At 37.9% G+C, this 12452-nt stretch overlaps 1 protein-coding gene across 1 annotated transcript in view; it reads right to left on the reverse strand.

Annotated features, from left to right (window-relative positions):
• The window catches only part of ghrhrb (growth hormone releasing hormone receptor b), an 81055-nt gene extending 74961 nt beyond the window's left edge, over positions 1 to 6094 (reverse strand). The window contains exon 1 of the mRNA XM_005750291.1: positions 6038 to 6094. Within this exon, the coding sequence (XP_005750348.1) occupies positions 6038 to 6061 (24 nt within the window). The 5' untranslated portion in view covers positions 6062 to 6094. The remainder of the gene's footprint in view (positions 1 to 6037) is intronic.
• Positions 6095 to 12452: the final 6358 nt, after the last annotated feature.

Genomic DNA, 12452 nt, shown 5'->3' on the forward strand with positions numbered 1-12452 from the left:
GGGGGGGGGGGTACTTTTTAGCCGGAAAAAACATTTCACTGTGTGTTGTACTAGTTATAACTACATGTGACAAATAAATAAAGAATTGAATTGAATTGAATTGTAGCTTGCCTCCACCAGTGTGAATGTGAGAGTGAATGAATAGTGGAATTGTACAGCGCTTTGAGGTTCTTGAAAAGCGCTATATAAATTGTTGTTTTTGCCATAAAAAAAGTTTTATTTTACCCAGAAATTGCTAGAATTCAGCTAATGCATGATGACTGGTGAGTTAATGATTTACAACGGGACATATTCCTTTGATGGCACCAGTTTACACATTTACAAATATACAGTACAAACCAGTCAACAACAGAAGCTTACACGATTGTGTATATAAGAATTGCTCGATTGTGCAGGTTGAAGGTAACGTGTGTCAGGACACATGCCTGAAAGTAAACTGGTGCTCTGGCGTGAGCTCCCTTAGATGTCAGACTACAATCCTTGTATAAAAACCTTCTTGTTATATTCCGTCATTAATAAACAGAAGGCCATCTTTCCACCAGCTATTTTCTATTTTAAGTACTGTTTCTATCAGCCCTTTAAACATATTACTGTACACGAGGGAGGAGAATTTACAGTGAAAATATTAAATATTCCCGTAACGTTTTCCATCTGGGTGGCCTGTTAACTCCTACATCATTAATAGTTCAAATGTCCGGGAGTAACACGTGAGTGCGCGTGGCTGAAGACTTGATCTGGCAGCACAGCCTCACTGTGACACAAGACAGTGCTTTCTTATCTACCCTGTAGGCTTATAGAACAAGCCTCTTTTATACAAGCAAGATCGTAACATGACATACTGTCTGATGGAGCAGCACGGGGTGTCACTTTCGAATGTAGTGATGCGCAGTGAACCTGGAATAGCTCATATGAGCAACACAAGCTTGCTGATGGTTTCTCTCCTTTAACAGATGCCGAATAATAGACTCACTCAGAGAGAAGAGCGTGAGTGCCATTTGAGCAGCACTTTAATTATTGTAACTCTCCATCCTATCTGGCAGCAGTTTATGCGGCTGTGGTGTCATTTAAATCCAATCACTGTCTAAAACAGGTCGTTATTGCAGGCACCTCCAGCCAATTTTTAGTCAGTTCCACTTGTTAGCATTCCTTTTTTTTTAACATACACTGGTCCCTGAGTCTGTCTGTCTGTCCTCTTTGTTAAATGTCTCACATGTTGGTAAACATGCATGTTTGCCTTATTACTAAGGGTTCATATTCATGTCTGTACAGCAGTTAATTTGCTCATGTTAGCACAAAGACTGTAAATGAAACAGCAAACCCAGCTTCATCTAAAGCTAACCCATAGATCCAGAGACCAGCCCTTGTCATTTTCACTTTAACAATTTGTAGTTTGTTTAAGATCTGTAATATTTTGATAGAAACCTTTCGCTAAAATTGTGATCTAAGGCTTTGGGAAATACTTAAAGAACTCCAGCTCTATCCATGCACTTGTAGTTGATGAAAGAAAGTCGAGGTGCTTCCTTGCCTCTGTGATGGTATTTTGATTAATGTGAGTTATATTTTACTCCGTTGTTAAGGTCAAATAAAAAAACTTGAAAAGGACACATGTTTATCTTACTGTAGGTTCCAGAGGAGTGCAAGGATTAAATCAAATTCTAAAAAATATTTTTATACTTTTTACATTTTTAAATTATCTAAATTGCTGGCGTTATATACTTTATTTATATACTTTCTCTAAAATCAGACTTTCTTATAAGATATAAAAGAGTGAACCATCTGTATGCTGAAAATCAACTGTGAAGTCAATCTTTTCATTTCAAGGCACAAAAGCCCTTCCTGTCTTTTCAGCAACTGAGTTAATGTCACTCATTATTTGCCCCCAAAAATCAATTGACTGCCTTCGGTTTCAACAAAAAAACGCAGCCATCAGAAGGGCACTAACAGGATGATGGCACATTTCCTCATGTTGGCTTCTCTGCACTGGTTACATGTGGCCTTTAGAATTGATTTTAGCATTTTACAGCTTGTTTTTTAAGGTAGAGCTTGCCTTGGGCTGCAGACAGAGGGTAACAGGTTATTTGATGTCTAATGGGAGAGGCTTCTGCAGGCGATAGGAACGTTACAATCTATAACTTGTTACTCAAGACCTGCTATTAGGATATTAAAGGTAGTTCTATTTGTATTTTTCAAATAGAAAAAAAAATGAATTGAAATCTCCCTCCATGGCATGCAAACACCACTTCTCCTCTCCTTGGTCTTTAGTGTTTATATGTGGCCAGTCTCTAGCCACATCCAAAAAATGCAGAATTCATCTGAAGAAAAATGTCCTTCCTGACCACTGTAAATATTAAATATGGAGGCTTCCACAAACCAAAAACCTGCTCCTATGTTTTTTAATGGATTGACAATAAGTTTGTCAGAGTGCATCAATTTCTTGATATAACAGACATAATTACACAGTAATCTATGCATATTTATGAACACAGTATACTTTTTTGTGTGTTGTCAGCGTTAATCTCATTAAAATGACATTAACGCCATAACCGCATTAATGCGGCAAATCTCTGTTAGCGAGTTAGTGCAGATTGGCCCATGCATGGGGCTGCACAGCATCAATGCGTTAGTGCAGTTAGCTCGTTAACGCCGTGCAGCCCCAAGCACGGGGCGATCCATGCTAACTCGTTAACTGAGATTTTCCACGTTAATGCGGTTATGGCGTTAATGTCATTTTAACTAGATTAACGCTGACAGCACTACTTTTTATATTAAATAACCTAAGAATTTATTGAACCCACCTTTATGAACTTGGCTGATACATATCATTCTAATATAGCAGCTTTCTTCTCCATCAGTTAAATGCAGTGTTGAATTTTCTTGGTAATTTTAAACCTTCATTATTTACGTTCATGTTTTCACCCACAACAGGGAAGAAGAAGACAGCTGTGGTTGTATAACTCCCTTCCTTGTTATGTAGTGCTTGTAGATCAGAGGAACCGTGTAAAGCCATTAGTAGGGATGTCTGTGGCCTCACTGGTGTGCACATGCACTCAAAATGGGAATGTAGTATTGAAAAACAACTTCATGAAGATCAAAAACTAACATTTCAAAGCTGTACTATACTGTACTGTACTGTATGTGTGCCTCCTATTATCAAACAAACTAGGAACAATTACCTTATTCTGCACTGGGATATCTTTATGATTTACTTTTAGTCCACATTATTCCCATTTTGGTTCAGTCAGCATTCTCATAAAAAATCTCTGGCTAAAATTTTCATCTGTTATAGAGACAGACTTGCTGGATGACAGAAGAATCAATATTGGACTTACACCAGAACACCTCTTCACCTAAAAGCTATTGCCTGGTGCATATGTACTGGTTATGGTTCATGGTAACACCTTGCATGATGCTAAAACCATTTAGACTTGTGCTTGAGTGCACTCAACTTGTTAATGTACAAGTTACAATTTTCTCTGGATTTTATGTTATTAATTTTTCTTTTCATTTTTTAATTGCATCATATGGCTCAGTAATGTGTATAGACAGTGTTTGGAATCCAGGGACAGCTGCAACAGTACAAGTTCTGACAATGGGTCTGAGCATTATATCTCCATACCTAACAGCATTTAGAGTATTTATTGGCTAGCCTATGGAGGTTTATGTCCTTCAAAGACATGCCTCCTCAGGACCTCATGGCAACCTCTCTGAGTCTGTTTCTGTCTGGTCAGAAACATGCACACGTAGCCTACTGGAGTTTTTGTAGGTCAGTGCAAGTGGCAATGCTCCTCCTGTTTTTCCTGGTACAATTCTGCTGCTTGACTGATGCCCTTCTACAGCCCTGTCCAGCTCCCCTAGTGTTATGACCAGTTTTCCGATATTTCCTCCACACACTTGAGATTGTACTGGGAGACACAGAATACATTCTTGTGACTGCACTTTCGAATGTGCAGGTCTAGAAGGCGCTCGACTAGCTATATAATCTCAATCGGATGCAGGCGCCATCTCATGTTTGCAGACTAAATCAAGATCAAGTGTTTCCATGTGGTCAAATGTTTTTCGACAAAAGCCTTTGAGTCAGATATGGATGGCAGTGATTTTGAAAGAGAAATATGAAAAACCCAGGGTTTTAAGTAAAGACTGTTACTGTACCTTACACTGAAAACATCAGCAATAAAGTAATAAAAGGCAGTCATTTTCTGTTGAATAAAGTTTTCCAGCTGATCAGTAACTCACAAGAGATACTGATCTGCTGCCATCTATAAGGAAAAAGAGGTTAAAGGCATCTTGAGTCCATGACAATCTGATCTTTTCATCTGGAGCAAAGAGCTAATAAATGAAGAGGCAACACAGGATTATTATGAGCATTCGGGATCAGGGAAAAGACACAAATCACTCCATAACACCAAAAGAAGAAACTCCACAATGGTTTTGAATCAAAATTCATATAAGGACAAAATGCAAAAGAAATGTGCTTCACACTAAATTGTTTACGCCATTTGAATTTCAAACCCCACATGCATAGTAGAAATGGGGGAAAAGGGAGAAAATATTTCTACGTTCTTATTACTGAAAAAACTTTTTGAAGCCAAAAACAGAGAAGACTCAAGTGAGCAATGAGGGTTAATGGAGTCACAGGAGATACTATTTATTCAATATTTATTTGAGCTATACGAGTTTGTTCTTTGAAATCCAGTCCTCCTCTTGATGGCTGAGGTACATCTCAAATTCTACTTTTTCGTTATAAAGGAAAGAAAAAGCAAAGCAGAAAAACAAAAGTCAGACAGACATGCAATGCATGCATGTATTGGTTCTTAAGTCACATGATCCGTGGCGATTTGTCACCACTGGAGACAAATTAGTCATCTAGCAAGTAATTATCATCCTAGTTCGAATCAGATGTGCCAGACAAACATGAACGCAGCAGGTCAAAAACAACTCCTAATCTACACGTTCTGTGATTATGATGGATGCAATGTTTCCACCTTAAATTTTTAGAAATACTCATGCAAATATTAGTGATTTTCACATAAGATCATGATTACGTTGGAAGCAGAAAATTATTATAACAATTTCATTTATAAAATTGTTTAAAACATGCTTTTCTATTTATGACAAAATAAATGTTTGTTAGAATATTGATGCAAATGTATACAGTGCAGTTTGATTTAAAAAATATATATTTTACAATTTAGATGATGTTTCTATTACATTAATAGTTTAGCTCTTTACAAAAATGCCAGCGTCATGTATAACTCACCATTTGCACAAAAGTCCATCTAATGTAAAATGAATTTGTTTACAACAAAATATGGAGGAATCTGCTCAGGTAACATTTGGGGAGAGTTAACGTATATGATGGTGTAGCAAGTAAAGCTCCCATTTCAACAGCATTTAACTATTTAACTATTAGCACTTACTCAGTAGATATATCAGCCATCTGTTTTCATTGAGGTAGTGACTAATGGCTAATTGCTAAAAATAAAAACCATTAGGCAGCAAACCTTATCAATCCTGCCTGCCTATAATCATAAGACTAAAATGTGTTATGTTTCTTTTAAACTCCCAGACTGAAGCTGAACAAGAGAATCTTAAAATGTCACAAATATAGATTGTACAGTTACTATCGTTTTTGGGGGGTTTTTATTGTTCATATTGTATTTGTATTCTAAGCTTTACACACACAAAATGTCTGTTACTCTGTAACTTCTAATTTAAAGGGGCAAAGATCCTTAATTCCCTTTCCTCAATGCTCAAACAAAGGCTACACTCATGATAAACCCTATGTACAGTCCCACTACTACAATGAAATAATTCATAAATGTACAAAGTGAATAAAAGTAAAAGTTAATAAAAAAAAAAAAAGTAAAAGAATTGATCTTATTTGATTGAAAAATAATTTTCAAATCTTTTAAGTCATGTCAGTATAAAAACAATGTGACTGAAATCGTGTTAAAATCACCCACACAGACACATTACTTCATGTTCCAACTCTCCTTGTGATAAGACAGATGAGGTTAAGCTGTGCGTTTGGACTCACCGTTTCCCAAACCGCCGACTGCATGAACAGACCCAAGTAAAGAAATGCGTCCGTCCATTTCAATCGGGAGCTTCCAGTGATAAGCATGCTCTGCGATGACATCTATGCTCGCTTTGCAAAGTGCATGTAGAAAAGTAGAAAAAACAGATTACAACAAACTATTTCCTCCTTAAATTTCCACGACTGTCAACACCCAATGAACTGAGCAGCCGGCTGACAGTTCGCCGGTATTAATGCCGCCCGGTCTCTCTCCAGTGTCCGGTGAGTGAGACAGTGCGCATTTACACGCAGAGAGGAGCCGGTGCTGGACAGAGCCAAACAGTTTGCGCTCCTCCCTGAAATGGAGCAGAACACACAGACGCAGATGCGCGCTGACAAGAGGGAAGACAGCGAGTGGAGTCTTCACGAGCAGGGAAAACGGTGTGTTTATAGGTTCGAGGTTTTTACTCTAATTGCATAAACGGATAACACAGGATAACTTTCAGGCTCCGTACTGCCATGCAGATGTAGCTCCTGAAAAATGTATGCACAAAAGTTTAAACCTCATTTTGCACTGAATACCTGTTTTAGGAAGGGATAAACATGTATTTAGAGTTGTTAAGATTTAAATTATGGTTCTGTTTAAATACCCAAATAGTACAAAGGTTTTGCATCAAATTGTACTCCAAATACCCAAAATAAAAGTTCTACAGAATCATATCCATAATATTACTGAATCTAGTTGCTTTTTGAGTATTGTGCGTATCACTTTACAATCCCCATTCCAAAAAGATAGTTCAGGCTGTAAATAAAAACGCAATACAATGATCTGTAAATCTCATAAACCCATATTTTATCCATGATAGAACATAGAATGTTCTAACATATTTCAATCAAACGGGGAAGCACTGTATACAACCGTGCCTCTAGAAGTACAGCAGGTTGTTTACTAACTGGACTGATGGGGGTTCCAGCCCTGGCTGCTCCAGTCTGCCTGCAAAAGTGCTTCTGTGCATATCAAACTGTTACAGACTGCCAAAATCTCACTGCTTTTATTTTGTTTGTGTTTTGGTTTTTTGCTTTAGCTTGTGAAATGGAACGGTGATCATGTCTGGATTCCATCTGAAATACAGACCTGAAGACAAAAAATTACAGTACAATATTAAATATTAAGTAAAACAGAATATATACAAAGTGTCTTTGCAGAGTATGAGATGCAAAAAATGTTTGCATGTATCAGTGTTTGGATAGTTTTTTTCGTCTTTTTTTTTTAATTTATCGATTTGTTTCATTATTTTGCAGAGATCTAGTTTCTTATTCAGTCTGTTCCTGGTTTCAGTTTATTCCTTATGTCCCCTTGTATTCTTGCTTCCCTTATGTTTCCGTATCTGTCTCATCTGTTTTGTCCTGTAGTCTCATGTGTGTAGTCAGTCTTGTGTGTGTTTACCTTTTGATGTTTAGTCTGTGTTTCTATTTCCCTCAAGTTCAGCCATGGGTCTGTCTCTTGTTATTTTCTGTAGTCATTTGTCCCTCTGTCTCATCTTCCCTGATTTGTTCTCTTCTGTGTTCCCTGATGTCTTAATCTCATCCATACTTGTCTGTCTCCCATTTCCCTTGTCTAGTCCTCCTGTTCTCATCTGTTAAGTTCACCATACTTTCTCATTCAGTCATGTGTTTTCTGTTTCCTCTGTCAGTCATGTCTGTTTTCTTTTTTGTCTATATCAAGTTTGTATGGCTCAGTCTCTGTCTCAGTTTTCTGTATTATTTTAATAGTCCCTCATACTGTGTGCACTGTTTTCAGTTTAACTACCATTGTCTCGCCCCTGCGGTTAGTGTCAGCTGAGCTCCCACCTGTTTCCTCTTCCCTTGTTACCTGTATGTATGTGTCTCAGTCTCCCTTTGTCCTTTGATGTGTTTTCCTTCATACCTATATACTGTGTGTTCCTATATCCTGAGGTTTTTTTTTTCCTTTTTGTTTCTAATTTCTGATTTTTTTTCCCTGTAGTTTCCTAGTTTCTTAGTCCTGGCTTCCTGTCCAGCTTGCATTGTTAGTTGTATAATTCATAGATAGCTAGATAGCTAGAATCTTTATTGATCCCACAAGCAAAAATGTGGTACAGCAGCATGATAAAGAGAAAAAATGTACAGTCTACTAGTACATAACAACACCTGCATTAAGGTATAATACAAAAATCTGTTTAGGATCTTGGAAAAAGAAATAGAAGAATGTGATTCTCACAATGCCACCAATACCATCCAGGTGAAGAGTGAGTATGCTGCAACAGGTATATAACAGTATCACCTACCCCCACAAGAGACTGGCAGGCAAACTGAAGACTTCTTTTGCAAGCTAGGTCAAGCAATAAACAGTCTCCCCAGCACCTTCATGACATGTGACTTCAAAGCAACTGGTCTGAAGTCATTAAGGCCAGAAGAGGTGGCTTTCTTTGTCTTCCATAGTGCTGGTACTTTTTCCTGCAGTAGACTCAGGTTTGATTGCTCAACAGGTTTTTGAGAAAATGGTGAGAAGCTTATTTATTTATGCCTCCTGGGGTACCGGCTGTAAACAAGGGCCCTCCCAAAGCCTCTGTCTTGAGCCATTCAGTCTCATGCAAGGTGTATCACAGTTGCTCGGTATCCCTTTTGGGGGCATCTTCACCATGCATTCTTTGGCCTTTCTATTTTACTCCTTTCTTTCAGGTTCTATGTTAGGACTTGTCTGGTAATGTTGTTGCCTTGTTTCTTGACTTGTCTTATCCATCTCCATCTTCTTCATCCGATCACTTCCTATGGAAGTACTTTGCTTTCTTTCCCCCTGTGACTGCAGATCTTGAAATGTTTAAATATGAAGCATTTATGTGGAACAACAATTTTGTTAATTTTTTGTTGTTTTCCTCCTGATTACCTTTTGCATGTCCATCTTTATTTTGACTGTCATAAATCACAACATGTTGGCACCCACGCAGAATACATCACAACTCCTGAGTTATATACAGAGTCAAGGCAGACCTTTTTACAGTAAATTATAATATCTGTCATATAGACCTGCATTACTAAATGAAAAAATGACTGGGCCAAAGTTTTTGTCAGCCATGACAGCCATAAGAGGTGTGGCCTCTTTTGGAATCAAGTTAACCAGCAGCGCAGACCGATTACAGTCATTTACCTGCAGTCATTACCTAAATGAATGTTGCCTTTTATTTAATTTGGGTGTTGTTTTGTTTTGCTTTAAGGCCTATTTTACGATTGTTTAAGGGCTTAAAAATGAAACCCACCTTCCTGGAACTCCAGTGGAACAGAAACAGAAAACAAAAGCTCTGAAGGACTTCAGTGATCTGACAGCAGCATAAAATAAGAGTCTCACTGTTTTGTTTTGTTTTAAGTTGTTTAAAACTCTATATGCAAATCAAAGAGTGCTAAAATTCATTCTGAGAGATGTGAGTAGACTGGGCGATGTCTTAAGGAGCAGGGTAATGTGATCCTTTTCTGCAGGTTTCTTAGTGACTTTTTATTGAACTACCACAGTCTAAATGGCATTTGATAAATGTGTGAATAAGTCAATGAAAGAAAAAGAGAAAAACAACTTGTTCTTCGTTGATTCAGAATGTCAACTGAAAGGAGATTTTAACAGAGTTCCAGTGCACAAAGCCTTCTTTGCAAAGATGAATGCACATTTGAGAGTTCAGTGATGTAAAAAGAACAGGCACTGGTCTGCATTGATGTGGAGAGCACATGAGGCAACTCAGTGGTTTGATAAGTGCAAACATAATGCAAATCATATATAGTAGCCTTCAGAATCTAGATCTCACAGCTAAAACAAAAATCTAAAAGGGACTGGTTAGATTGTTGTCTCCAACATCATTGGAAGGATGGTGTTTAACTCACTGGGATGGACACTCAGAGAATCAAGGAGGACTGAATCTCTCTTGACTGAGACACTATTTGTATTTTATATATTTATTTTTAAATTGTATTTTGGTTTCTACATGTTGTAATTGAGTCTTATGTTGTCCTTCATCACTGCACAATGAATCCAGTTGGTAGCATAACACAACTCCAGAACAAAACTAAAAACCCTGTGTCAAACAACCAGGACCCTGACAAAATCAGTTACGAAATATGGGAGAAATAAACTTGTCTTATTCATTTTTATCAGAATATTCTTGCAATTCCAAAGCTAAAAACTGAAAAATTGAAAGTGAATTTTCATGACAAATTTTCAAAATACAGTTTGAAAGCAAATAAGTGCGCATATTGCTCCCACAGCATGTTAATGTGGACTTGTCGACTTCTCATGTGGACCGTCATTGTGTATTCAAAGCAATGACTGAATGGAAGCTCAAGCAGTTTAATCAATATGATTAAATGCAGTGTGGCATAAACACACAGAGCCCTTTTCCACTAGTACCTACGCGGGTCTCTGTTTTTCGGGTTTTCAATTAGGTGGTAGTACCTGATACCAGCTACTTTTTTAGTGCCTACTCAGCCAGGGTTCCAGTGATCTAAGTGATCTGAAAATTGGGCAACAACAGATTGCATTCTACTGATTGGCTAATCAGTGGCATTACTTGATGAGTCATGAGACAGACTGCTTGACGAAAATAAAAACCATTGTCAATCACTGTCACTGTCAAACCCAGCAACAAGGGAAATGGCTACATAAAAACTGACACCATGATCCCAGAGTCTGACAAAAAGCAAAACACCATGCAGCAGTTACACCATCGTTTCGGTGTCCACCATTGTTGTAGTGTTCAAGTCACATACAAATGAAGCCTCGGGACTTTCGGTCACATTGCAATAATGACCCTACACTCACAGAGTTGAGTCACATTGAGTCAAGCTGAGTAGGGACTAATGGAAAAGACCAAATAATGAGTGAAAAAAAGTGAGTGAAGAAGAAACACGGGTATCCTGGGAAGCCCCTAGCAGGCTAGGATTATTGCAGCATAACTAATAAAAGATTCAGGGTCACCTGACACAAAAATCAATCCACAAATGTCTCTTCTCTGTGTCTTCTCTGTAGGTATACACAGTACTGTGCCACTACAGCCATACCCATAAGCCTAAGGCTGCTGCAAAGACCAGAGTAGCAAAGCTAAAAGCCTTGTTTTAACTGTCAGGTTATATTCAGTGCTTTTTGTTTACTTTTGAGCAGTCACATGAAATGCTTGTTAAAAAAATAATATAATACAACAGATAGTATCTGTTTCTCATGTACACTGTACGTTTACTTATAACAGGAAGTGGTTTATGATAGATTTGACGTTCCCGGCAGTGTCTATACATGCTGTGTTCCAGGAGCACAGTAAGAGTGCCTTTTCAAAAATGTTTTGCTGCTCTGGAAACTTTATATAAACAATTCTAGTAAAGTTAAACAGTGCAGGTTGACAGCAGCGCCGTGTCTGTGTGTTTGTATGTGCGCGAGTGTGTGCGTTGGAGGCACCTTGCATATAGGTCGGCGGGTGACAGACGGTGCTTTTGGCTTTGTCACCAGACCACCTTCTCACAGGTGCTGCTGTCTGCGGCACCTGTGACAAGGAGAAGAGTGCCTGAGGGTTCTTATACAGGGATTAGGCTGTACATATGAGTTTACAGTACAGTAGGAGAACAATTGTTAAGTGTACATTCAATGAGTTATATCATGGAGCCAGAACAAAGCTCAAGGTAATGTGATTTTGTACTGTTTTTAGTAGATGTGTGCTATGTCTTTGATGCATTGTCAAGACAAAAATCTGACCAGAACTCACAAGTAAGCAATTTCAACTAGCAAAACAGTTAATTTCAAAGAAACATAACAGACATTCTAACTGTATCAAAAGTACTTCAAATGAACATTTTGGACGCCACCTCTCTAATTACACTCTAGCTCTAGCTTTTGGTGCTCATAGGCAAAAACACAATGACTCCTTGTTATGATGCTACCTGGCATCAACCTTTTGTCATTATTTTAATGATTAGATCACTTACCCTTAATCATTGTTATGGGGAGCTTCATTAGACACAATACTTGTACAATAATAACCACTGCAGCTTCTGGCTACTGAAAATGTGACTTTATGAATGAACTAATCTTAAAATAAAATAAAAAATACCTGGGTATCTGTGAACAAAACTCTGCCGTGGGTGATCCCAAGCCCTGATAAGAAAGGAGCCGCAGGTGCACATAGGGCTAGCAACTACACATAAAACCGTAAAACCCAAACTGCTACAGAAACATTGAAAAGAGAACATCAAGTAGGCTTGATTTTGGAATGAGGATCTTCAGATCTAAGATTACTGATAAAGTCAAGACTTTTGGAAGCCATGGGACCAAAAATCTTTCTTTAATGCACAAGCATCAATATTCATACATAGACTGTGAAGAGTTTACTAATATATATATTTGATACAATCCTGTTTATTATATTATATTATATTATATTATATTATATTA

This window comes from Pundamilia nyererei, unplaced genomic scaffold (genome assembly GCF_000239375.1).
Source record: "Pundamilia nyererei isolate P.nyererei 1_Seehausen unplaced genomic scaffold, PunNye1.0 scaffold00267, whole genome shotgun sequence".
NCBI lineage: Eukaryota > Metazoa > Chordata > Actinopteri > Cichliformes > Cichlidae > Pundamilia > Pundamilia nyererei.